This window comes from Diabrotica undecimpunctata, chromosome 6, assembly GCF_040954645.1.
Source record: "Diabrotica undecimpunctata isolate CICGRU chromosome 6, icDiaUnde3, whole genome shotgun sequence".
Lineage (NCBI taxonomy): Eukaryota > Metazoa > Arthropoda > Insecta > Coleoptera > Chrysomelidae > Diabrotica > Diabrotica undecimpunctata.
In genome coordinates, this window is record NC_092808.1 from 15,633,539 (window position 1) to 15,657,183 (window position 23,645).

At 34.0% G+C, this 23,645-nt stretch overlaps 1 protein-coding gene across 1 annotated transcript in view; it reads left to right on the forward strand.

The window, feature by feature from the left end:
* Nucleotides 1–17,126, forward strand: part of LOC140443178 (phytanoyl-CoA dioxygenase, peroxisomal-like) — a 36,587-nt gene extending 19,461 nt beyond the window's left edge. The window contains exons 2-8 of the mRNA XM_072534275.1: nt 121–240; nt 7,453–7,564; nt 9,607–9,774; nt 11,109–11,255; nt 11,313–11,447; nt 15,621–15,758; nt 15,846–17,126. Coding sequence (XP_072390376.1) covers nt 121–240; nt 7,453–7,564; nt 9,607–9,774; nt 11,109–11,255; nt 11,313–11,447; nt 15,621–15,758; nt 15,846–15,920 — 895 coding nt within the window. The 3' untranslated portion in view covers nt 15,921–17,126. The remainder of the gene's footprint in view (nt 1–120; nt 241–7,452; nt 7,565–9,606; nt 9,775–11,108; nt 11,256–11,312; nt 11,448–15,620; nt 15,759–15,845) is intronic.
* The last annotated feature ends 6,519 nt before the right edge of the window (nt 17,127–23,645 follow it).

Consider the following 23,645-nt stretch of genomic DNA (forward strand, 5'->3'; position numbering starts at 1 on the left):
TTTGTCCTAATAAAGACGTAGAATGGTCAGTTGTCACAAATATAGAAAAAATATTCTTTATGTTGTTGCTATTCATTTTCTTGATGATAATCAGTGTTAATTTTAATTATTTTATTTTAGGACGTACAGGTATACACATCCCGGCTCAAAATTGACACATACTCAGAGACAATTTTATGAACGAAATGGGTTTATAATCATAAGAAAAAACGTTAGCCCTGAACTAATAGAGATTTTGAAGTAAGTGTTTTTTCCGCTACTCTTTTGTTATTATTATTGTTATTATTTAGTGTCTATAAGCCAAATGGAATAAATTCGAATACAAATAAAAAAACGCTCAGAAAGCTTTTGCTAAAAGCGCCTAATATTTGCACATTTCGACAGGCCAAACAATTTATCTAATTGTTTAGTTCTTTGCCACCAAAGCAGTTGGCACCTCTGTGCCCGAACCACTGAAAGTGGAAAGATTTTGGAGACATTAGTTAGACTTTTTAGTTTGAATCGAAATCTGCTCGAATGGCTGACGAAGTAGAGATACTGAAATAACTGTTATATCGTTCTATTGATTCCGATTCAGACGTGAAAAGTTTGACTAATTTGTGCTCCAATGCCATAATTGTCAAAAGAATTATATTATAAAAATCAAATACTCGAGTGGACTGCTGGATTCTGAACTATTTCCACGAAAATGGGTTGCCTCTCACACCATGTGTCACACATCATAGTAGGAGAGCTCGTAGACATTTTTGGGTAGGTATTTGAGGTATTCTGAACATTTTTCAGGTATCTCTTCCATAATATCCTAATACAGAAATGCAGATTTGGCTGGAGTGTAGCGGTCATTTAACAACCGCTTTAAAACAATGTATTATAAAGCATTTTAGTACAAAAAATATATTTGAGGTAACTTGTAACATTCAATCGTATCTATAGAAAGTGCGAAACAATCATCGGAGACGATCAGTTTGGATTCAGAGCCGGCATGGGAACGAGAGAAGCCCTGTTCAGTTTACTAGTTCTCGCCCAAAAATGCTACGACCAACAGAAAGATATATTTATATGCTTTATAGACTTCGAAAAAGCATTTGATAGAGTAAGACACGACCTACTATTAGAACGTTTGCAAGAAGTCGGTTTAGATGGAAAAGACATCAAATTCTTAAAAAACTTGTACTGGAACCAAAACGCCAGAGTTAGGATCGAAGGTTCCACATCCGCAGAAGTAGAAATTAGGAGGGGAGTTAGACAAGGATGTGTTCTGTCGCCTCTGCTGTTTAATCTTTACTCCGAGTTTCTATTTAAAGAAGCATTGGAGGATTCCAAGGATGGAGTCAAGGTGAATGGCGTAAATATCAACAGTATCAGATACGCCGATGATACAGTGTTAATTGCGGATTCCGACGTAGGTCTACAACGACTCATCGACAAGACCAACTCGACCTGTGAGCAATTTGGTATGAAAATAAACATTAAAAAAACCAAAGTGATGTCAATCCGAAAAAACCAAAACGTACCTCAACCTTGCACAATAAATGGGCACATTTTAGAACAGGTCAATAGATTTAAGTACCTGGGATGTTGGATCGATAGCAGCCTAATTCCTGATCTAGAAATAAGATCGAGAATAGAACAGGCCAGAAAATCTTTCAAAAAAATAAAAAAAACTGCTTTGTGATTCTCGAATAAAACTCGAAATTCGACTACGTTTATCAAAATGCTACGTCTGGTCGACTCTTCTATATGCAGTTGAAACGTGGACCCTAAAAACATCAACCGTAAATAAATTGGAGGCCTTTGAAATGTGGATCTACCGGAGAATGCTCAAAATTTCATGGACATCGCATACCTCAAACGAAGAAGTGCTGCATAGAATAGACAAGGAAAGAGAACTTTTTAACACAGTAGAAGTTAGAAAAACATCATACCTAGGCCACATACTGAGAAATAATAAGTACCAATATGCCCAACTTATAGTGAAAGGAAAAATCAAGGGAAAGAGAGGCCTAGGAAGGAAAAGACTATCGTGGCTCAGAAACATCCGACAATGGACAGGGCTAAATTTTGAACAGCTAATAAGAACAGCTGAAGATAGAGAAGATTTTAAAATTGTAGTAGCCAACCTCCATTGAGGAGAGGGCACTTTAAGAAGAAGAAGAAGTAACATTCAAAAATAAAAAAATAAACAAGCCAGACGATTTACGAAGGATTTTAACTCTGTAAGATGCTTGCAAAACTATTTTGCAGGTAAATACAAAACAATTTTTGTATTTTTTAATATGTATTAAAAAAAAATTTCAAAAAGTCAGTTCATTTTGGTGAGATTTTCTACCTGCCAGGTGATCAAAAAAGTTACGCGTTCATTTAAGTAAAAAGCTTTATAGGTAAACTGCAGTGTGGGAGGGAGCGTATATCGACAGCTGTTTGCCTGCCCAATACTTACCCAAAATTGTCTACCAGCTCTTGGACCATCAAATTTCAGTATAGAGCTCAGAGAGCGATATCGGCAGTGGTGAGGATTTGCGGCGTTATTTTCTACATGTCAAACTTAACTTTCGTTATAATTCATGGTATTAATGTGTTAACTTTTTTATTGGTCGACTGTTTCAAACCTAGTGCAGATACAATGTATTAAATATGTATGCTTTGTTTTATATTTACTTAATCTGCAGAGGCGGCGTAGGGCGTGGACGGTCCGATGGGCCTCGCGCCATGAAGATTTATGTATTACTTAAACCTAAGCCATGAACGCGCCGAAAAAAGTGCTTGCGTCGCTCGCGAGAAATCCCCTCTGCAATGCACGTCACCGCCCAGAACAAAATAGGGCATAGCAGCCTCCCCCCCCCCCCTGTACACCGCAACTTTTTGACGATTTTGTTTTCATGCTGTTGGTCGTCAAATTAAAACGTATAGTCTACTTGGGTTGACTTATCGGCATCGTGCATAAGTGATAATAATTTTTTTTGTGTGACATTCTATTTAAGAAATTAAAACTGTGGTTCAGTGTTTCAAAACGCTGTTCCAATGGATAACATGGTACAATTTGAGAGATTAATCGATATTATTAACTTCTTAGCCTCTCATAATCTCGCATTCAGAGGTCACAGAGAAGCTATAAAGACAGACGGTGACTTTAGGAATAGTGGGAACTTCATTAATTTATTTAAATTAATATCAAAATTTGATCCTAATTTACGAGAACATATGAGACGTATTAATGACAAACAAATTACGCATCATAATTTAAGTCGATATACAAAATGAATTGATCACACTGATGTCAAAAACGGTAATTAGTGAAGTGATTTGCGAATTAAAAGAGGTAAAATATTATTCTTTTTTGCTTTTTATATTATATATATTATTTTATATATATAAAATATTATTCTTTTTGCTAGAGCGTAAAGTAGAACAAATTTCTGTGATCTTAAAATTTTGTAATACATCCACGGGCACAATAGAAGAACGCTTTATTGGATTTCTTGCTGTAATTGAGACAACAGGAGAGTATTTTAGTAATTCTTTACTAGGCGAAAGATGGCAAAGCGGCAGGCCCTGATAATATACAAGCAGAACTACTCAAACTAATGGACAACGAATCAATAGCAATAATCACAAAGATATTCAACAACATATACAACTCTGGAGAAATACCAACAGAATGGCTAAAATCTGCGAAGATAAGATAAGATAAAGATTGCCATGATGATCGCCAACATTCGTAACGGATAGGCACATCAAAAAGAAGAAGAATACTAGGCGAACTAGAAAAGAATGGTTTAGATATTCAAAACTGCCGTGGCCAAGGATACGACAATGGCACAAATATGGTAGGTATAAACAGTGGTGTCAAAACTCGAATATTAAATATAAATCCTAGGGCATTTTTCACACCTTTCGGTTGTCATAGTTGGAATCTGCTCGCCGCGAATTCTTCGGTGACAGCAAAAACATTTTTTTGTTTTATCCAAAAAATTTATTTGCTGTTTTCAGGTTTCAGCAAACGCTGGGAATTGGTCAAAGATAAATTAAAACTTACCATGAAGCCTTTATCGGACCCGAGATGGAAAAGCAGAATCGAGGCAGTTAAGTCCATACCATTTTAATTTGATGATGTAGGACTCATAGAAGGTATGAAAAACCAAACGGATCAATCAGACACTCTCAGTGAATGTGATTCAGTATTAAACGAAATGCTTATTTTAGAATTTGTAATATCTTTAAATATATATGGTATGAATTGTTATCGCGTGTTAATGTGATAAGCAAACTATGGCAATCTGAAAGAAGCTGTTATGATCTGCCGAACGAATTTAAAATCAAAAGAGTAGCGAAAAACAAAAGCGTGTTTGATTATGAGGGTGAGGATCATCTTATACAGTGACCCAACAGCGGATATGAACCAAATTTTTTTAACACTATGATTGATTCAATTATTACCAATATGGATTTGAGATTTATGGCTTTAAATCAACATCATGAAAATTTTGGTTTTCTGTATAATATAAGTAAATTAAAAAATATTACACACGAACAAATATTAAAAAATTGTCAAGATTTACACACAGTCCTACGAGTGGGTGAGAGCAGTGACTTTCAACCTTACGAATTATATGAAAAATTACAAATAACGATCCCTAATTTACCTAACTTTATAACAGACGTGAAACAATTGCTTGAATGCATTACAGATAATAACTTAAAAGAAATATACCCAAACATTTATATCGTCATTACAATATTATTAACAATACCAAGTAGTACAGCCTCCACTGAAAGGAACTTCTCAAAATTAAAACTCATTAAGAATTATTTAAGCATTACGATGTCACAGGAAAGACTTTCTGCTGTCGCAATTTTGTCTATCGAGGCTGATATAGCATGCAAGCAAGTGTAAGAAGTAGAAAATTCCTGTTCCTGTTATATTTAAATTAAATTGTCTTTTCACATTAGAAGTTTAACTAGATTTTGCATGAATAAAAGTTTAATAATGAAATGACACTTTCTTTCTCCCCTTCCTTTTACCCTAACAGGGTGTCGGATTTGGGCTAGCTATTTTAATTTCCATTTACCCACCTCTTCCATTCTTTTCTGTTTCCTGCCATTATTTTCAATTCCTCGAGTGAGTTTTGTTTAAGTTTTCGCGCCTCTACTACTTGCTGTATCCATTTTTTTCTTGGTCTGCCTCTTTTTCTTTTTCCGATGGTTTTTGCTTCATAAATTTTTCTTGTTATTCTATTGGATTATGCTCATGCCAGTTCATTTGTCTCTTTGCTATTTTGTTCATTATCGGTTCCTGGTTGGCCATTCTCCTGATAGTCTCGTTGCTTAATCTATCCCATTTTGTCTTTCCAACTATCCTTCTTAGATGTCTCATCTCCATTGCGTTTATCCTGCTCTTATCTTTTTCCAGAATTGTCCAGTTTTCACTTGCATAGAGCACAGTCGGTATCACTATTGTGTTATATATTTTTATTCTTGTTTCTCGTGCAAGTTCTCTTTTTCCCATTATTGGGGCTAACGCATAATATAACTTGTTTGATTTCTTTGCTCTATTTGTTATTTCCCAGTATATTTTTCCATCATTAGTTATTATACTTCCCAGGTATTCGTAAGTTGTTACTATTTCCAATTCTGAGTTTTTACATTTTATCTTTATTTGATTATCTTCCTTATCTCCTTTGCCGCTGATTATCATTATCTTACTTTTTTCCTCGTTTATCTCCATTTTAAGTTCTTCTATTTGTTCTACCCATATATCCATTAGTTTCTGCATTTTATTCTCGGAATCTGCTATTAGTACTATGTCGTCTGCATACATTAAGGACTCTATTGTTACCGGTTGTAATCTGCGGTAACCTATTATTGTCTGTAGTTGATTAGTTCTGACTCTAGTGTTTCTTATCAATTCGTTCATTACTATTATGAATAGCAAAGGGCTGAGACTATCTCCTTGTTTAATACCTCTCTTCCAATTAAATGCTTCCGATCTTTCCCCTGATATTTGTACCCTTCCTTTTACCTCTTTGTCAGTACTTTCTATAATTTTTATCAATGCATTAGGTACGTTAATTTTCCTCAAGCATTTCCCTATAATATGTCTTTCTATCGTGTCAAATGCTGCTCTTAGGTCTATGAATGCTAATACTAGTTTTTTCCCCGTATCTATGCTTCTTTCTATTAGGTTTCTAATGATATATATGTTGTCATTTGTCTGTCTTCCCGGTCTAAATGCCATTTGTTCTTCTCCCAATACCATTTCTACTTCTTGTCTCAGTCTCTTCTCTATTATTTTCGTATATATTTTAAAGCACACCGATGACAGACATATTGCCCTATAGTTGTCGCAGTTTACATGTTCTCCTTTTTTGTATATTGGCACGATGATATTGTTCTGCCAGTCTTTAGGGATTGTTTGTTTTTCCCACGCCTCTTTATATATTTTCCATAGCCAGTTTATTCCTTCTTCTCCCATGTATTTTACCATTTCAATTTCATCATCTCCACCTGCCTTGCCTATTTTTATATTTGATAATCCTTCTATTACTTCTTCTCTACTTATTTGCTCTGGCTCTGTGTTTTCTTCGCCTTCATTGATTATATTGTCTTCCTTTATCACTTCGGTATCAAATTTTTTCTCATAATATTCTTTCCATACCCTAGCTATTTGTTCTGGGCTTATTTGTATTTGGTTTGAAGTATCTCTTACTGCGTTTATTTCCTTTCGTTTTCCCTGCCTTATGTGTCGTATTCTCGTCCAAAAGTTTCTATTATTTGTTATATATTCTTCCTGAAGTTCTTCTCCAAATTCTTTCCATGTTTTTGTTTTTGCTTGTGTGGCTGTCTTTTTTGCCAATCGTCTCTGCCTATAGTATTTTTCTTTATCTTCTTCTAATCCCGTTTCGAGGTATTTTTTCCATGCTATTTTCTTCTTTTTTATTTCTGTCTTCACTTCTTTATTCCACCACCTTGTCCTTTTTAACTGTTTATTATATTTTTTGATTCCACACACTGCAGTTGCTGTTGTCTTTAATACTTCACTGTATGTATTCCATCTTTCTTCCATTGTCCATGTTTCTTTTTGGCGCTCTATTTGTCTCAGTCTTTTGTTAGTTTCCTCCGTGTAAAATTCTCGCACACTTTTTATCTTTAGTTTGTTTACATTTACTCTTTTCTTTCCACTTCCTCCATTTTTTCATCCTCCAGTTTTGCAGTGACCATCCTGTGTTGTGTAGACAGTTCGGGTTCCTTTTCCGTTAAGACGTTTTTTATATTTTGTTCTAGGTTTCTCGTATAGACTATATGAAATGACACATGTTTTTTATTTTAAAAAATCTGTCTTCATACGCGAGCAGACGGCCTCGCAAAATGTATCTTGCCCACATAAAATTATGATTTTGCGCCGCCACTGTTAATCTATATATAAACTATCATCAATTATTATTAATGTTTTAGTCAGAGATTTCTTGACATTTGTGAAGATCGTGCCGATGATATACAATGTTTTGTTATCAAGGACCCAATACTAAGGAAAAGAGGTTTAAAGGGAGAGATGGTCATGAACAAGGTAAGACAATATCGATTTAACATATTTATTTATAAATGGTTAAGAAATAGGATATTTTTTTATATTTCGTATTAATGGATCATTTTAATACTTAGTTATTTTGATTAATTAATCTTGTCAGTTCTGCTATCAAGTTTTCAAGGGTCGTCCTACGCTTCCTCTTTCGTTTGGTATATAATTTAGTATTTGTTTCATTTCTCTGTCTATCAAATCTTGTAATATTTCCACTATGTTTAAATATTAATGCACGATACCTGAGTCATCTTCGCTTTGCGGATGATATTGTCATAACGATAAGAAATTATTTCAGAGAAAATAGGCTTGAAAATAAATCTAACATAGACCAAGATTCGTACTTTGGAAGAAGTTCCAGTTACTGCAGGGGAGGAAGTGATAGAAAGAGTAAGAGAATGCATTTACTTGGATCATTTAATAAACTTAAACAGAAAAAACCAACACACAGAAGTAAACCGAAGAGTCCGCACGATATAGGCTGCCATCGGCAAACTAAAAACTGTCCTCAAAAACAGTAATATTCCCATAAATCGCAAGACTACAGTTTTTTAATTGTTGCATCCTTCCAGTGATGGCATACGGTATACAGACAATTACGTTGACCATAGAAGCCACCATCAAAGTGAGAGTGACATATCGCGCAGTGGAACGACAGTGGGATAACTTTAAAAGATCGCATCCGCAATGAAGAAATACGTAGAAAAACAAAAGTAGAGGATGTAATACACTGTGCTGCTGCATTGAAGTGGTTTTGGGTAAGGCATGTTGCCAGAGAAGATGATACCATGTGGACTAAACACATAGTGGATACCTAGATTACATAAGAGAGATGTGTGTCTACCTCCAAAAATGTGACTAGACGATGTGAAAGAAAAGGAGGGAAGACCAGAGAATGACACCAGGTAGCAAAAGACAAATTCAAATGGAAACAGCAAGGAGAGGCTTACGTCCAGGAGTGGACAGTCAAGGGTTGTTGAAGGAAGACATCTTTGGTGCTGAATGATGTGGGTTCGATCCATGCCACAAAGATCAAAAAGTAATGCTACGGTTGTCATTTCGAGGCTCTGATAAACCACGAAATCGTAATCTGCCTAGTACAACTCATATATGGGGGTTTAGAGGTTTCGAGGTCGACGTTAAAATCTTCCAATATCTGTTACACTGAACGGTATAATAGGCTTTTAAATAAGTTTTGCGAATCAATAAGAAAAACACCATTTTATGGTTTGAAATACATATTATTATTCAGTATAGTCGCCCTGAACATCAAGACACTTGTTCCAACGAGATTCCAAATTATAAATTCCATCCCAGAAGTGAGAATCTAGAAGGGCTGCAAAATACGCTTCCACAGCTGTTACGACCTCATCATTTGATGAAAAACGCTTCCCACGCATGAATTTTCTAGGTACCTATTGAAACAGATGGAAGTCGCTGGGGCCAAATCTGGTGAATATGGTGGATGCTAAGTCGAACTTTAATTAATGTATTTTAGACATTGTCAAAATTCTTATATGACACGTTGCATTGTCTTGATGAAAAAGGGTTTTTGTCATCTGCAAATCAAGTCTTTTTTCGCGATTTTTTTCCTTTAGCTGGTCTAAAATGTTATAATATTCAGAATTTATTCTTTTACCAGTTTTCAAGTAATCCACAAACAAAAATCCTTTAGTATCCTAAAAATTGATACTTACACCTTCTTGGCACACGAATTTGTTTCCGAGCCTAAGAATCAGGTTTAGACCAATCTTTAGCCTCTTGTTTTGATTCAGGATCATGGTGATAGACCCAAATCTAATCCATAGTTATGAATCCACACACAAAATCCACTTAATCGATTCGAAAACGCTCTAAATGTTCTTGACAAAGTCGCAATCGAATGTGTTTTTGTTCCATTGAGAGCGCATGCGGCAGCCATTGTGAACACAACTTAGTAATTTATTTATACTTTCATTACTGAATTTAAATCAAAACTTATTAATTATTCTTATTACTTCGATAACATTTTTAACCGAATTTGCTTGCAGCTTCAAGATTTTGTCATGGATCCAGTTTTGAGTCGTTACTGTCTGGAAAAGAGCGTTGTAGATGTTGTGGAAAACATAATTGGACCAAATATAACAGTTGCGCATTCTATGTTGATCAACAAACCCCCAGATACAGACCCAGATATATCAAGACATCCTATGCATCAGGTAACATAATATTTATCTTAGTTAAAAGTATGGATGCTCATTGTCGAAGCAAATCGTGTGGCTTTTTCACCAAATAGTGTCCATTTTTCTTCTTGATGTGCCTATCCGTTACGAATGTTGGCGATCATCATGGCAATCTTTATCTTATCTGCAGCAGCGCGGAAAACCTGTACAGATGTTGTATTGAACAAGATTCTGAGGATATTTAATCAAGATGTTCTTCTTCTTCCTGGCCCTCGTTTTAGAAATATTTTTTCTTGCAGGATGGCTTGAAGGAGATATCTGGATTCATTCCGCATAATATGTCCGAAGAATTGTAACTTTCGAGATTTGATGGTGGCCAGTACCTCTCGGTTGTTATTCATTCTTCTGAGGACCTCCTCATTTGTAACTTGGTCAGTCCACGGGATCTTAAGTATTCTCTGATATAGCCCATCTCAAATGATTTCAGTTTTCTGCACATATCTTCGTTCAAGGTCCACGATTCAACATCATAAAAAAGGACAGAGAAGACTTAGCATCGCAGCATTCTTACTTTTGTATCAAGAGAGAGGTTGTGACTCTTGAAGAAGGCCCCCATCCGATTGAAGTTGGATCTCCTGGTTGTTGGTCCATTCTTCATTTATTATGGTGCCGAGGTGATTGTAGTGCGTCTTTTTTTCTACAGGGGATTGGTTGACGTGTCCATTAAATGCTCAATAAAGCGAAGAATGCAGTAATTTCTGTACTAGAGTGGTTCGGCGCTCAACATTACTGTGTGTATCGTGATGTTTAGCCTGAAGTGGTTTCATAGGTAGACGATTCCTCCTTTCCTGCCAACTTTGTGTTTCCTGCTATAACCACGTCTTAGGTGTTTTTCTGAAGATTTTTGCTTGTGATTATATCTTATTTGATTTCCCATTTAGTGCCTTTGATTTCCACCACTATTTCGTGATGATACGATCAAGACAAATTAATACAAAGCTGAAGTATACTTTAACAAATAATCGTAAATAAATTTTACGGTAAGAATGAAATAATGTTACACAGTGATCAGGTGTATTTTTCCATTTCCGATATTCTTCTTAAACACACATAACCTAACTTTTTGTTTTCTTCTTTTAAAAAGAATTTGGTCGAGGTAACATTCAGTTAATTCTCATTCAATGATCTATTTTGTCCATGACTCACCATTTTTCATTCTATTATAGAGTTTACATGCATATCATCGATAATATGTGAATGATGCTTCGGTATATACATATATATCGACAACTTGAATCTGTCTACGGGTCTTATCTATTTCTCAGCTTATTAAAAATTGTGAATACATCTTTTAAAGTTTTTTATCGTAGGATCTTCATTACTTTCCCTTTCGACCAGCTGATAAAATCGTTGCTTCCTGGACAGCAATGCAGAGGGTAGACGAAAATAATGGATGTCTGTACGTTGTACCTGGATCCCACATCAATAATCCTTTGTTACCACATGTATATCCTGAGGTAAGCTGCATATAATCGATACAGTATGTTGTGTGATTTTTGTATTTTATTTTGCAGGGTAAAAATAACGCTATGTACCACGGAGTGCAAGGTAAAGACCATCTACCTAAACAGTTAGTAATATTAGATAAAGGTGATACTGTATTCTTCCATCCTTTACTGTTACACGGGTCTGGAGTAAATCGCTCTCAAGTAAGTTTAAATAAGATTATTCCTAACGATTCATAATTTTGCATCTTAACACTATTAGTATGTAGAGTTACTGAACAAAAGGGTCGAACCGCTATTCGTGAGAACGAACCAGGTATCGGGACCTTATAAGGGACAATTTTGAACGGTTCTGATATTAGCAGAAGACAGAATGTAACATCCATCATGAAAATATGTAACATGTCAAGAGAAAATGAAAACTTTTCTATCAGGCAAACTCTATATCGCTGCATGTGGTAAATAGGAGTAGGAGCTGAAAAAATGTGAAGACGCGGACGTGTCTTACTGATTATAATAATGAGAATTGATCAGACTCAATTGGCACATAAGAAAGGCAGACTAAGTTGGTGGTGGGAAAAATGACACAAGCAGAGAGGGATACTTGTGTAAACTTAGACCTGACTTCTGCAGGTGGTGATAGTATTCATACTCTTTGGTTATTTCACATTCACAATCATCTTCAGCGAATGGAACACAAATGGAACAGAAATGGAACTTTACCTTAAAACGTGAAAACTTTTGGTTGATCTAGGTTTTCTATATGAAAATCGCAATGTTTCAAGAAGAAAAAATTGTGAGATGTCCGACCTCGGCCTTTCTTAAAAGGATTCGCCTGAGATCTAGCGTGGTAAAGGCTTATGATTTGGAGATGGCAAATAGAGCCCTCTCTTGATTCTTGTAGTCTATCTCTCTGATCAAGTCACATCCTTTCCGCTACTATTACTCCTAAGGTTCATTCGCTTACTTCGGGCATATTTTGACAGATTCATAGCTGGAAACCTGCAATACCAAAGTTTCTATCTCACAGTTTTAACAGCTTAAATAAAATTTTATTATCTACTCTTGCATTGAAAAAAGAAGAATTATTACAAATAGTGGAAGTGTATATTAAACCCATAAACTGTTTATTTTATTAAATGTAATTCCATTGTTGTTCTGCAGGACATGAATACCTAGCATAACTGAATGAATTGTTGGAAATTACTAATATTTGCTTTGTTTGTTATAGTATCATGTATTTGCTTTGCTAAATCCTCTTTACATATACTTATTTTGTAAGATAATAAAACCAAAGTTTATATTGATTTCATTCTAGTAAAACGTCAACAACAATTAAGTATGCCATAAGCACAGATTATTCTGTGCCATAAGACCTTTTCTGATTGGTGGCTGCTTAATTTTGTGGAATTTATTTCCTCAAAATATTTTTATTTTGTACACTACATAAATACACTATAAATATTGGCTATGAGTACGTGTTCTTGGTTATATAGTAATTTCCAGCCAGTTGTAGTCTGTCAAAAAGTAACTAACTTCGCAAAAAAATAATTACTAAATTCACTAGACAGTTCGGACTGGGAATAGCGAACCACCATGGGTATACTACCATGGCTACTAAACAAAAGTATCGTAATTACATAAATAACGTTTTTAGTTACAATGGCATTGCTAACTACTCTTTTTCTTATTTTTTTATAGTTTCAGATGTGCCCTAGCACTAGTAGCAATCTTATTCCGCAGTTTTGTATCTCTGGGTTTGGGTCTATAATCTGATATCACCATCATCATCATCAGTGGTGTACAGTCTCAGTTGAGCCTTGAAGTTCCCCAGTCCATTTCGCCAGTCGTTTCTGTTCATCGCCGACCGTAGTCAGTTTGCCCTCGTCCACACCGTCCCTCCATCTTTACTACTGTTTCCTACTGGTGCAGCTAATAGGATTGGTCTGAGTGGGTAATTTTGATTTGCTCTTGACACATGTCCAGTCTAAGCCTACCTACTGTTATGAAAGATATTATAATGTATCCAGAAATTTAGTGTCTCATTATAAAAGTTGTTTTAATAACAGCTGTAAAACTGAATAATCCCTTGTAAATAATCTATTGTTGTATAATTATCACAGCTACCAAAGCTGCCAGGACCGGCATAATAGCCAAGCATAGCACAACTGTATATAGGTATATACAGTCAGATCAAATATTATCATTCAAGCATAATGTCAAAAAACTCTTTTTATAAACATACAAATTTCCCATAATTATTGTTATTAATCATTATTTTAAGTCTCAACGAAGAAAATGTTTTGTGTGTGTTTTGTGTTTTATTGGCACTGGTTTTCACACTGGCCAGTCAATTTCATAATGATTTTTTTAGACTATCACTTATCACTAACTCAGGGGAGTAATGTGTAGTGTCTGTGCTGAGTAAATGTCTTGTTACTTTAGTAAAGTCGACTTTATTGTCTACAAAGAGACGCTAATTATATCTGAACGTCTGAGGTCCCTTCGATGAGTACCGATTTACTCGTTTTAAAAGGTTCATATTTATTCATGTTGATTTGTTATGTTTAAGTTTTCCGTTTCATGTCTGAAAAAGTTGGCAAAAAATGGGAAATTTTTTTATTAATAATTTCACGAAAAAAAATTATTCTTCATTAAAGGTTATCCATCACATAGAAATCATTAACCTATAATCTTATAAAATATTAAGTGGTAGATAGGAAAAATCAAAATTATTAATTAATACTGAAGAGGAAAGTGATTTTAAATTTAGATATGCAAGAAAATGTCATTTTAAAATGTTTGTAGGTATTAAAAATTATGTCCAAGTTTAGATTCATGGCCTTCTAATAATTAAATAATACCTTTAAAGTAAAAAGTAAATAAAAAAATACTTTTGCATTTCTGGATTTTGTATATTGAATAAGGTAAATTAGAAATAAAATTAAAAATTAATGCACCTACTGATACATCATTAAAAGGCGATGAATCTAAATTTAAAAATAATTTTTAATTCCTACAACCAAATTAAAATAACATTTTATGCTGCACCTAAATTTAAAATCCCTTCACTTTTAAGCATAAATCAATATTTTTGATTTTCGCTTTATACCACTTAAAATTTTATAAATTTGATTATTGATTATTGATTTGTATGCAATGCAGAAATATTTATGAAGAATAGTTTTTTTTTCGTGAAATTAATAATAAAGAAATTTCCCATTTGTTGCCAACTTTTTCAGACATAGTTTATACCTTACTAACAATTGAAACACTTCTTCCCTTACATGAAGTATAAAATATAATCATATTTAGCTATATGTATATACCTACATTAATTCATTTTTATTTTCACTTCACCATTTTATTATTTCACTTGCAATTTGTTTAACAAAACAAAAATTGTTTATTACTTTCAAAATTTGGATATATTTAATAAAGAATCGACACAGAAAATATAATAATTAATTAATTCTAATACTCCATCAGTTTATGTATTTTTTCCCTTAATTATCTAGATATTTATTTAAATTAAATATGTAATGTAAATGACAAATAAAATATAAAATTCGTTAAGCCGGCCCTTTTTACTATTTACCTGAAGAGGCAAATCCCTTTATGGCTTCGACTTTATCAGCGGGATACTTTTAAATTCTGCATAAGTCAGTTCTTATAATTGTGAATAAAGTATACATCTCTACCATTATCTATTTCTTCATACTTCTTGTACAATTCGAGAGTATATCGCCTTTTCAAATTACCATTTTTACAGATTGAGCCCGTTATTCTGCAGAGTATCTTCCTTTCGAAGACGAGTAGACGATTGGCGTCTGTTTTGGAGATGGAGATGGAGAATCCAGGTTGTAATTATTTTAATTATGTTTTTTGGTGATCCTCTCATTATATATTCTAACCATTCAAATGGTTTTACTTTTACGAGATAAATTTTTCTATATTTTTTCATTTAATGCTTGTTCTACTTCTACGTTTCATTTTGGTTTTCTTTCATCCTTTCTAGTCATGTTTTGGCTTAGTTTTGTTCTTATAATCTTTCTTACTATTATATTTAGATTAATTTCTTCTTATAATACCTGTTGATTGTAGTTTTAATTGCATATGTTATTGTGTGTCTTGCATATTTTAGTTTCTGTTGTTCTTACTGAGTTTTGTGTTTTTTGTTTGTTATAGGCCTAGTTTCCTCTTACGCTTATTTCTTTAATCGTTCTTTTTACGTTAGTAACGTCGTCACACCTAAATAACTAAAAGTTGTTGTTTCGAATTTGTAATTTTCCTTTATTGGGTAATTGTCTCTGTTTTCTTTTTCTTTACCTACTGTCATATGTCATGGGATTACTTACATACAATTTTTTGTTTCAGGGTTTTAGACGAGCTATATCATGCCATTTTGCAGATACAAATTGCGATTTTGTTGACGTCACAGGAACGGTTCAGGACAATATTAGAAAGGAAATTGAAACCATAACTATAAAACGTGGAATGCCAATGTCTTTCATAGTACGTATATAATATTAACATCACATCGTTTTCATAAATAACATATGCAATGGATACGAGTAACTGATAATAATGTTTCTTTTTCAGGATGTATGGAAAAGTAAAAGTAGGTTAGTCAGGGGGCCACCAGGCAATTTCCAAAGATTCGACTGTCATCTTTAAATAACCTGCCTAAAAGAAGTTGCTATTTTTGTATCGGAATAATATTTTTTCAGATAATCAAATTATTATGTATCGTTAATAATTAACTGTTTTATATGCTGTAGCCATAATGTGTTAAAAAATGTGTTTGGAAGTATAAACAAGACTAAAGAAATTGCACGGTTGACTGTTAAGTTAGTCCTTAGTCATTAGAATTCTTGTCAATATATTACTCTGGTATAACTCTAAAAATCTTATCCCAGATTTAGCCATACGGCTCTCACTCCCTCTAAGGGGAAAATTCACTCATCCCAGATACCTACGGTATCAAAAGGATTTAGCTCTGGTGGGACTCTTTCCGTGTTATCGAGCCCTAGGTGACTTGATATGCTGGAGTATCTCCCAAAAATTTTCGTACACATCTGGATGTTGAGAGAAGTACAGCTTTCTGCATGGTCTTGTAGAGATGTTCATTCAGACCTAGCTTTCTTATGTTTTCTAGGAGGTTCTTCGGAATAACTCCAGTAGTAGAGAGAATAATAGGTATTGTCTGGGTACTTTCCATTCTCCACTGTCTTCGTATTTGAATTTCCAGATCCCTGTATTTGGCGATCTTTTCGTTTTGTTTAATACGAAGATTATTGTTGTTAGGTATCGCCACATCAATTAGTGTTGTTTGTCTCTTTAGTTTATCAACTAGTATGAGATCTGGTCTATTATGTGCCACTGTTTGGTCTGTGAGCACAGTGCGGTCCCAGTATAGCTTGTAGTTATCATTCTCAAGTATACTTTCAGGAACGTATTGATAATATGGGAGATGGTTTGTTTGGAGAAGTCCCAGTTTGATGGCTATCTCTTGATGAAAGATCTTTCCTACTGAGTCGTGCCGTTCCTTATATTCAGTTGCAGCAAATGCCTGGCAACCCCCGGTAATGTGTTGGATAGTTTCTTGAGCTTGACATCCATATCGGCATTTGTCATTTTGGACCTGAGGGTCTTTGACGATATATTTCAGGTAATTTTTTGTTGGTATAACCTGATCCTGAATGGCGAGTAATGAACCTTCTGTTTCAGGGAACAACTTTCCTTATTAAATCCAGAGCCTTCATTATTAAAGCCAAAATCTTATTATTATTATTAATTATTATTATATTATTATTATAAAACAAATGAGGAAAGAGGAGCGAGCTCCTATTATGCCCAAAACCAAAGAAAAATATTATAAAACTAATAACAATTATAAAGTTACAATCAAAAACATCAAACAAAATTATGAAACAATATATAACTATCAAATCTATTTGTAAAAATCTAATCACTAGTTGCCGATATGATGTCTTGATCCAAATATTTCCAAATATCAAACATTATGTTTATCAAAAAGTTCACTAAATCTTGCTGTCATCTGTTCCCTCTCTAATTTATAATGGTGGCCTCTTATTCTTCCGTCTTGAATTAAAGTAAATAGGGTGTTTAGGTTCCCCAAATTATATTTTAAAATAAGGAAGGACCCTCGAAGATTTTTCAATGACAAAGTACCCCGTTAATTCGCTTTTGATTAAACCAACCAGTCTGTATCCAATGAAAAATTTCTCGCTCTAGTGTCCCGTTTTACTTTATGTAGGATTAAAGATATTTAAACTCTCCTACTCTTCCTAGTTTTTCTCCAAGCAATTTTATGTCCCCAACCATTCATCTACCTCCTAACCACATATATTCCGTTTTCCACCTGCCAATCTTAAGTTGTCCCTCTTCAATAGCCCTTCTAAGGGCCATCGACGAAGACGTCGATGCTCGAATATCGTTAGATGAACCATGGAGATTATGTCTTCATAATTACACGGCCGTATGGCGGGTCTGTATGCAAGTTTACTAACAGAGCTTAGAGATATACGTGTAAAACATTTACGGATCAGAAATGTGATACAGAGACTTTGTGATCAGGCCAATTTAAATCACTATTAATTATCACTCCAAAATCGTTGTGGGAGGTTACTGGCTTAATGGTATGTCCATTAATAAAGTAAGTTAGTGATGAGTTATTTTTGCTAACATATAGTACCACGCATTTTTCAATGTTAAGCGGAAGTATCCATTCTGAGGACAATTTCCATATTGCGTCAAGGTCGTGTTTAAGAACATGTTTCTTCACAGAACATGATTCATATAAAATTTGGTATCATCAGCGTAAATGGAAACCTTACTGGATAAAATTAGCGGAAGATCACTAGTGTAGATACAAAAGAGTAGTGATCCAAGTACTGATCCTTGTTATACTCCGCTCTTGACTAGTTTATCTAGCGAATGGGCTTTCCCAATATGAACCCGGAAGTATCTGTCGGATAAAAAAGTTTTAATCTAATGTTTAACTTTTTGCGGATACCATAGTGATCCAATTGAGTTAGTAATCGAGGTTTGGGAACACGATCAAAAGCTTTGGAGAAGTCTAAATAGACTACATGATGCCGATTGTTTAAAGATGATGATTTTGCACAGTCTTGTCGATTAAACTGTCGTTAAATTCATGTTAAGTATATAAATAATAATATACCTCCTAGTTTTTATATTTTCCTGATACTAGATATTAAAAAATTGTCGATTTTTCAACAAGTTTCGTTTTCTCCGTTATTCCGCGGTTCTTACAGCTGTTTTTTGGCTGGCTTTATCTTTTTCTATTCTGTATTGCTCGTTCTACACTCACAACGTGAGTGTAGAAAACCAAAAAATATTTAAATCTTTGTAAATACCAAGATTGCGAGATGCCGTAGGTTGTTACACGAACGTATTTTTTTTGTATGTGTTTGTTTTATCGATTGTCTAAGGTATTCGAAACATTATTTGTCAACATCACATCTTAAATACTGTTATTAAATATTTATATATATATATATATATATATATATATATATATATATATATATAAGGTTCTTGAACTCCTAAGTGGAGCATAGAGCTTCAGTGAAAACGCGCCATCGGGTTCTATTTTGCGCTAAGGCCTTCACCTCATTCCAAGACTTTCCTTGGCCTCTTATCTCGTCCATGATGGATCTTCTCCAAGTTTGTACTGGGCGACCTCTTTTTCTTTTCCCTTGGGGATTCCACTCTAGGGCAGTCTTTGCAATACTGCAACTATTTTTTCGGAGTGTGTGACCGATCCAACCCCACTTTCTGGACTTAATTTCATTTTGTACCCTCTTTTGTTCGGTCAGGTGTAGCAGATCGTCGTTTCTGATGGTGTTAGGCCAGAATATACGAACAATTCTTCGTAGATATTTGTTAACAAAGACCTGCAGTTTGTCTGTGAGGGTGTTTGTCACTTTCCAGGTTTTACATCCGTAGAGTAGAACAGACATTAAATATTTTAATGGTACGGAATATTATTTTAATTTGGAAGCGTGCGGAATATGAGGGAATTAGTAATTTTTGTTGTATTCCTGTATATTTTAGTCGGTTTGCCATACCCTTTGTTACTTATCTTAATAAAAGTTTTCAAACCCCGATTTTTTTAATATATCTACTCGATGTTGTGTTCTGATACTGTGGATTTTTACTATATTTTAAGAGAAAATATTGTAGAAAGTGATACTGTTTAATGTAGACTGCTACGAAGACACTATTATAATTGTTATTTTTTTTTATTAATTTTAACTAAGTTTATCTTCTGCTTTTAAGAAAATGCGAAATATGATTTAGTTAATATATATTTCAGTTTATCACATTGGATTAAACCACTTCCGAATACATAAATATCAACTTTAGTTAAGACTTTTAAACAAATTTTATATTTGAGGGTTTTTATTTTTATAAATTTTACGGGTTATGTTATTCATATTTTGATGATTATATCGTTAACAAAAATATTTTTATATTGATTAAATTATTGGTTATTAAAAAATTATTTTTAACTAAAACAATTGTTTTAATATATTGTAAAAACTTACCTAGAATATGATTGATTGAAACTGATGAACACTTGAAATACCAATAATCTCGGCCAAGCCGACTAAAGTAAAGGCACCTTCTTGTATTTGAAAGAGGAAATCCTTAATAATGTCGCTGAAACTACGTCAAGTTTAACGGCATAGAGATGCAGAAGGCGACTGGACATCTCCGTGAAAATCTTTAGCATGAATGATCAAGAACGATCGAACCACGGACAACAGTCTCCGGCAGCACTTCAGTGGGCAGGGGTGCTATGATTTCCTAGTTTGGTTATGAGAACGAGAGCAATATGGAACGGCTTTCCCGAAAGAAGAATCTTATGTAACTTTTGCTATGGTTGAGCAGAAGATGCGGGAAGGTTCATTTCCGAACGGTAAACATAGAGATCATGTCAAACCAATACAGACCGAACAAAACTTAGTGAATGTTTTAGCATATGTAGCGATTAATCCATAAGGTCCATTGCTACAGAAACTAGAGTGTTCAAAAATATTTAAAAAAAACTGCTATTACCATCCATTTAAACTGTTTGGTTCATGAATTGCAACCATCCAATTTGGATCGAAGACCAAACCTAACCTTCATCGTCATAATGCAAGACACTCATGACTTGTTAACTAGAATTTTGTGGAGTGATGGGATAATAATAATGGGATTGTATATAGCGATAACTCATTATTGGTCAGTGGAAAATCCGCACTGGTTAAGGGAAATTCGTTTTCAAACTAGATGAGGAATTAATGTTTGGCGTGGGCTATTTAATGGTCAGTGATGTCTGAATTTTCTGAAAAATGAGCTATTTGTTACTGGAGAATATTCCTTTAAGCGAAAGAGGAGTTATGGTATGACAACAAGATAGCGCACCCCCACATAACAGCGGTATTGTAAAAAATTACCTTTATACCACATTTCCAAACAGATAGATTGGAACTAACTGACCCGTGCGATGGCCTCCAAGATCGTCTGTGCTATCAGCCTTAGATTTTTTGTAGAGGGCTAGTTAAAAGGAATCGTTAATAACGAAGAAACTAAGATATAGATGATTTAAAAACTAAAATGAGACAAGCGTGTACCCTGATTACGCCAGAGACTATACATGCGGCATGTACACGTGAACTGCTTAAACGGTTTGTCTTTGTTTTAAAGGAGAAGGTCATGTTGAACACCTCTTATAAAATTATTTCACGTTTTGAATGTTATTGATTATTGTTGAAAATAAACATTAAATTGAAAATTTAACGTACATACTTATTTTACTGACCCAACCTTCATTCCCTTATCCATTAAATTTTTTCTATTGTAACAACGTCACAGATCTCATGTATACATCAATTGATCGTAATGTAGATCCAATTGACGTTTCCCAATTTTCAAATAAAAATATTCATTACTTCCTGAATTATAGGCTGTTAAAAACATCTCGGAACACCCTATGAAAAGAGAGTATATCAAATTCCTAAAGAGTGCTTATATACCAAAAAGTAGTTTCGGACCATGGGAGGTTATTGAGCATAAAGGTCCGTATAAGTATAGAGATATGTTTTGTTACAACTAGATTTTCAAATGTTAATCTTTTTTTCAGCTTTAAAAAAAGATAAAAATTAAATAAAACTAAGTAAAATTAAACAAACTTAAATGCAACTAAATAAAGTAAATAGAATTAAGTAAAATTAAATAAAATTAAGTAAAATGAGTATGAAAATCTGTGTGAAAGTCAAATTTTCCCCAACCAGTTCGGGTTCACAAATGATGTTGGTACTAGAGAGGCCTTGTTCTCAGTACAAGTCTTATTCCAGAGATGCAGAGACGTCAACTTCGACGTATACGCATGTCTGGTTGATTTCGAGAAAGCGTTTGATCGAGTACAGCACGCCAAGATGATGCAAATACTAAAAGAAACAGGAATTAACAACCAAGATCTGAAAATAATTAGAAGTCTCTACTGGAATCAGACAGCAAATCTCAGAGTTGAAGGTGAACACACTGAATATGTGAAAATCATGCGTGGAGTGAGACAAGGCTGTATTTTATCTCCTCTAATCTTCAATCTGTACTCTGAAAGAATATTTATCGAAGCTTTGCACGAAACTGAAAAAGGTATTCTACTAAATGGTTGCCGGCTAAACAACATCAGATATGCAGATGACACCATAGTATTTGCGGGCAACTTAAAAGACCTACAAGTTCTTATGAACAAAATCACGTATTACAGTCAACAATATGGACTCAATATAAACGCTAAGAAGACAAAGCTTATGATAATTAGCAAGAAAAGAATAACAGAAGGTCAACTCTACGTCAACCAATCCCCTGTAGAAAGAGTGACGCACTACAACTACCTCGGCACCATAATAAATGAAGAATGGACCAACAACCAGGATATTAGAGCACGCATCGGAAAAGCTAGATCCACCTTCAATCGGATGGGGGCTTTCTTCAGAAGAGTCACAACCTCTCTCTTGATACAAAAGTAAGAATGCTGCGATGCTACGTCTTCTCTGTCCTTTTTTATGGTGTTGAATCGTGGACCTTGAACGAAGATATGTGCAGAAAACTGGAAGCATTTGAGATGTGGCTACATCGGAGAATGCTTAAGATCCCGTGGACTGACCGAGTCACAAATGAGGAGGTCCTCAGAAGAATGAATAAGAATCGAGAAGTACTGACCACCATCAAATCTCGAAAGTTACAGTTCTTCGGACATATTATGCGAAATGAATCCAGATATACTCTCCTTCAAGCCATCCTGCAAGGAAAATATTTGGAAAACGAGGTCCAGGAAGAAGAAGAAAATCTTGGTTAAAGAACCTCAGACTCTGGTTCAATATAACATCTGTGCAACTTTTTCGCGCTGCTGCAGATAAGATAAAGATTGCCATGATGATCGCCAACATTCGTAACGGGTAGGTACATCAAGAAGAGAAGAAGTAAAATGAAATAAAATTGTATAAAATTCAATAAAATTAAGCAAAATTAAGTAAAATTAAATAAGATTAAATACAATTAAATAAAACTAAATACAAATAAGTAAAATTAAACAAAATTAAATGAAATTATAAATAATAAAAAATTCAAATTTCTAATAAATTGTAAAAATGAAATAAAATTATGCAAAATTAAGTAAAATTAATGTATATTTTAAGTATCTACATAAACATATAAAAAATATATAACATACTCTAACTGAAGTCAAAGGTAAAATTGGGCCGCTTTTATCTAGTTCCTATTTAAAATAATGAATCAAAGAAGCTAATATCTCTTTACAATGACTATTTAACTTCTTACGTGGCATTTTGGAATTAAATCACACTAAATCTGTTTTAAGAAGAACAGAGTTTAATTAATACACTTGTGGACAAAAATATCGAATATTTTGGAATTTTCCAATTTTTTTTGTAGTCACTTTTATTTCAAAATAATTTTAGACTACTGATAATACTCATATAGTAGGCTGATGTACTCAACTGGTTTGAAATATTTTGACGTTTATTCAGCTTTTACTGTCATTCGTGCATTTTATCATAAAAATCCTTTTTCACGTAAAGGAAAAATCCTACTAATTCGGTTATTTTTAGTTTGATTTATTAAGTTTAATTCAATATTGTTTTGATTTAACTAAGTTTAAAACAAGTACAATTCGACACTGCGATGAAGCCCAAGTAGCACATATTGTAATTTTGTACGAGGACGGATATGCACAAAAAGGTACCGCACGACGTCTCAGCAGAACTGAATCTATAGTTTCGACTACTGTAAAAAGGTACCGTGAAACAAGAAATTTTATACGAAGGCCTGGTCAAGGAC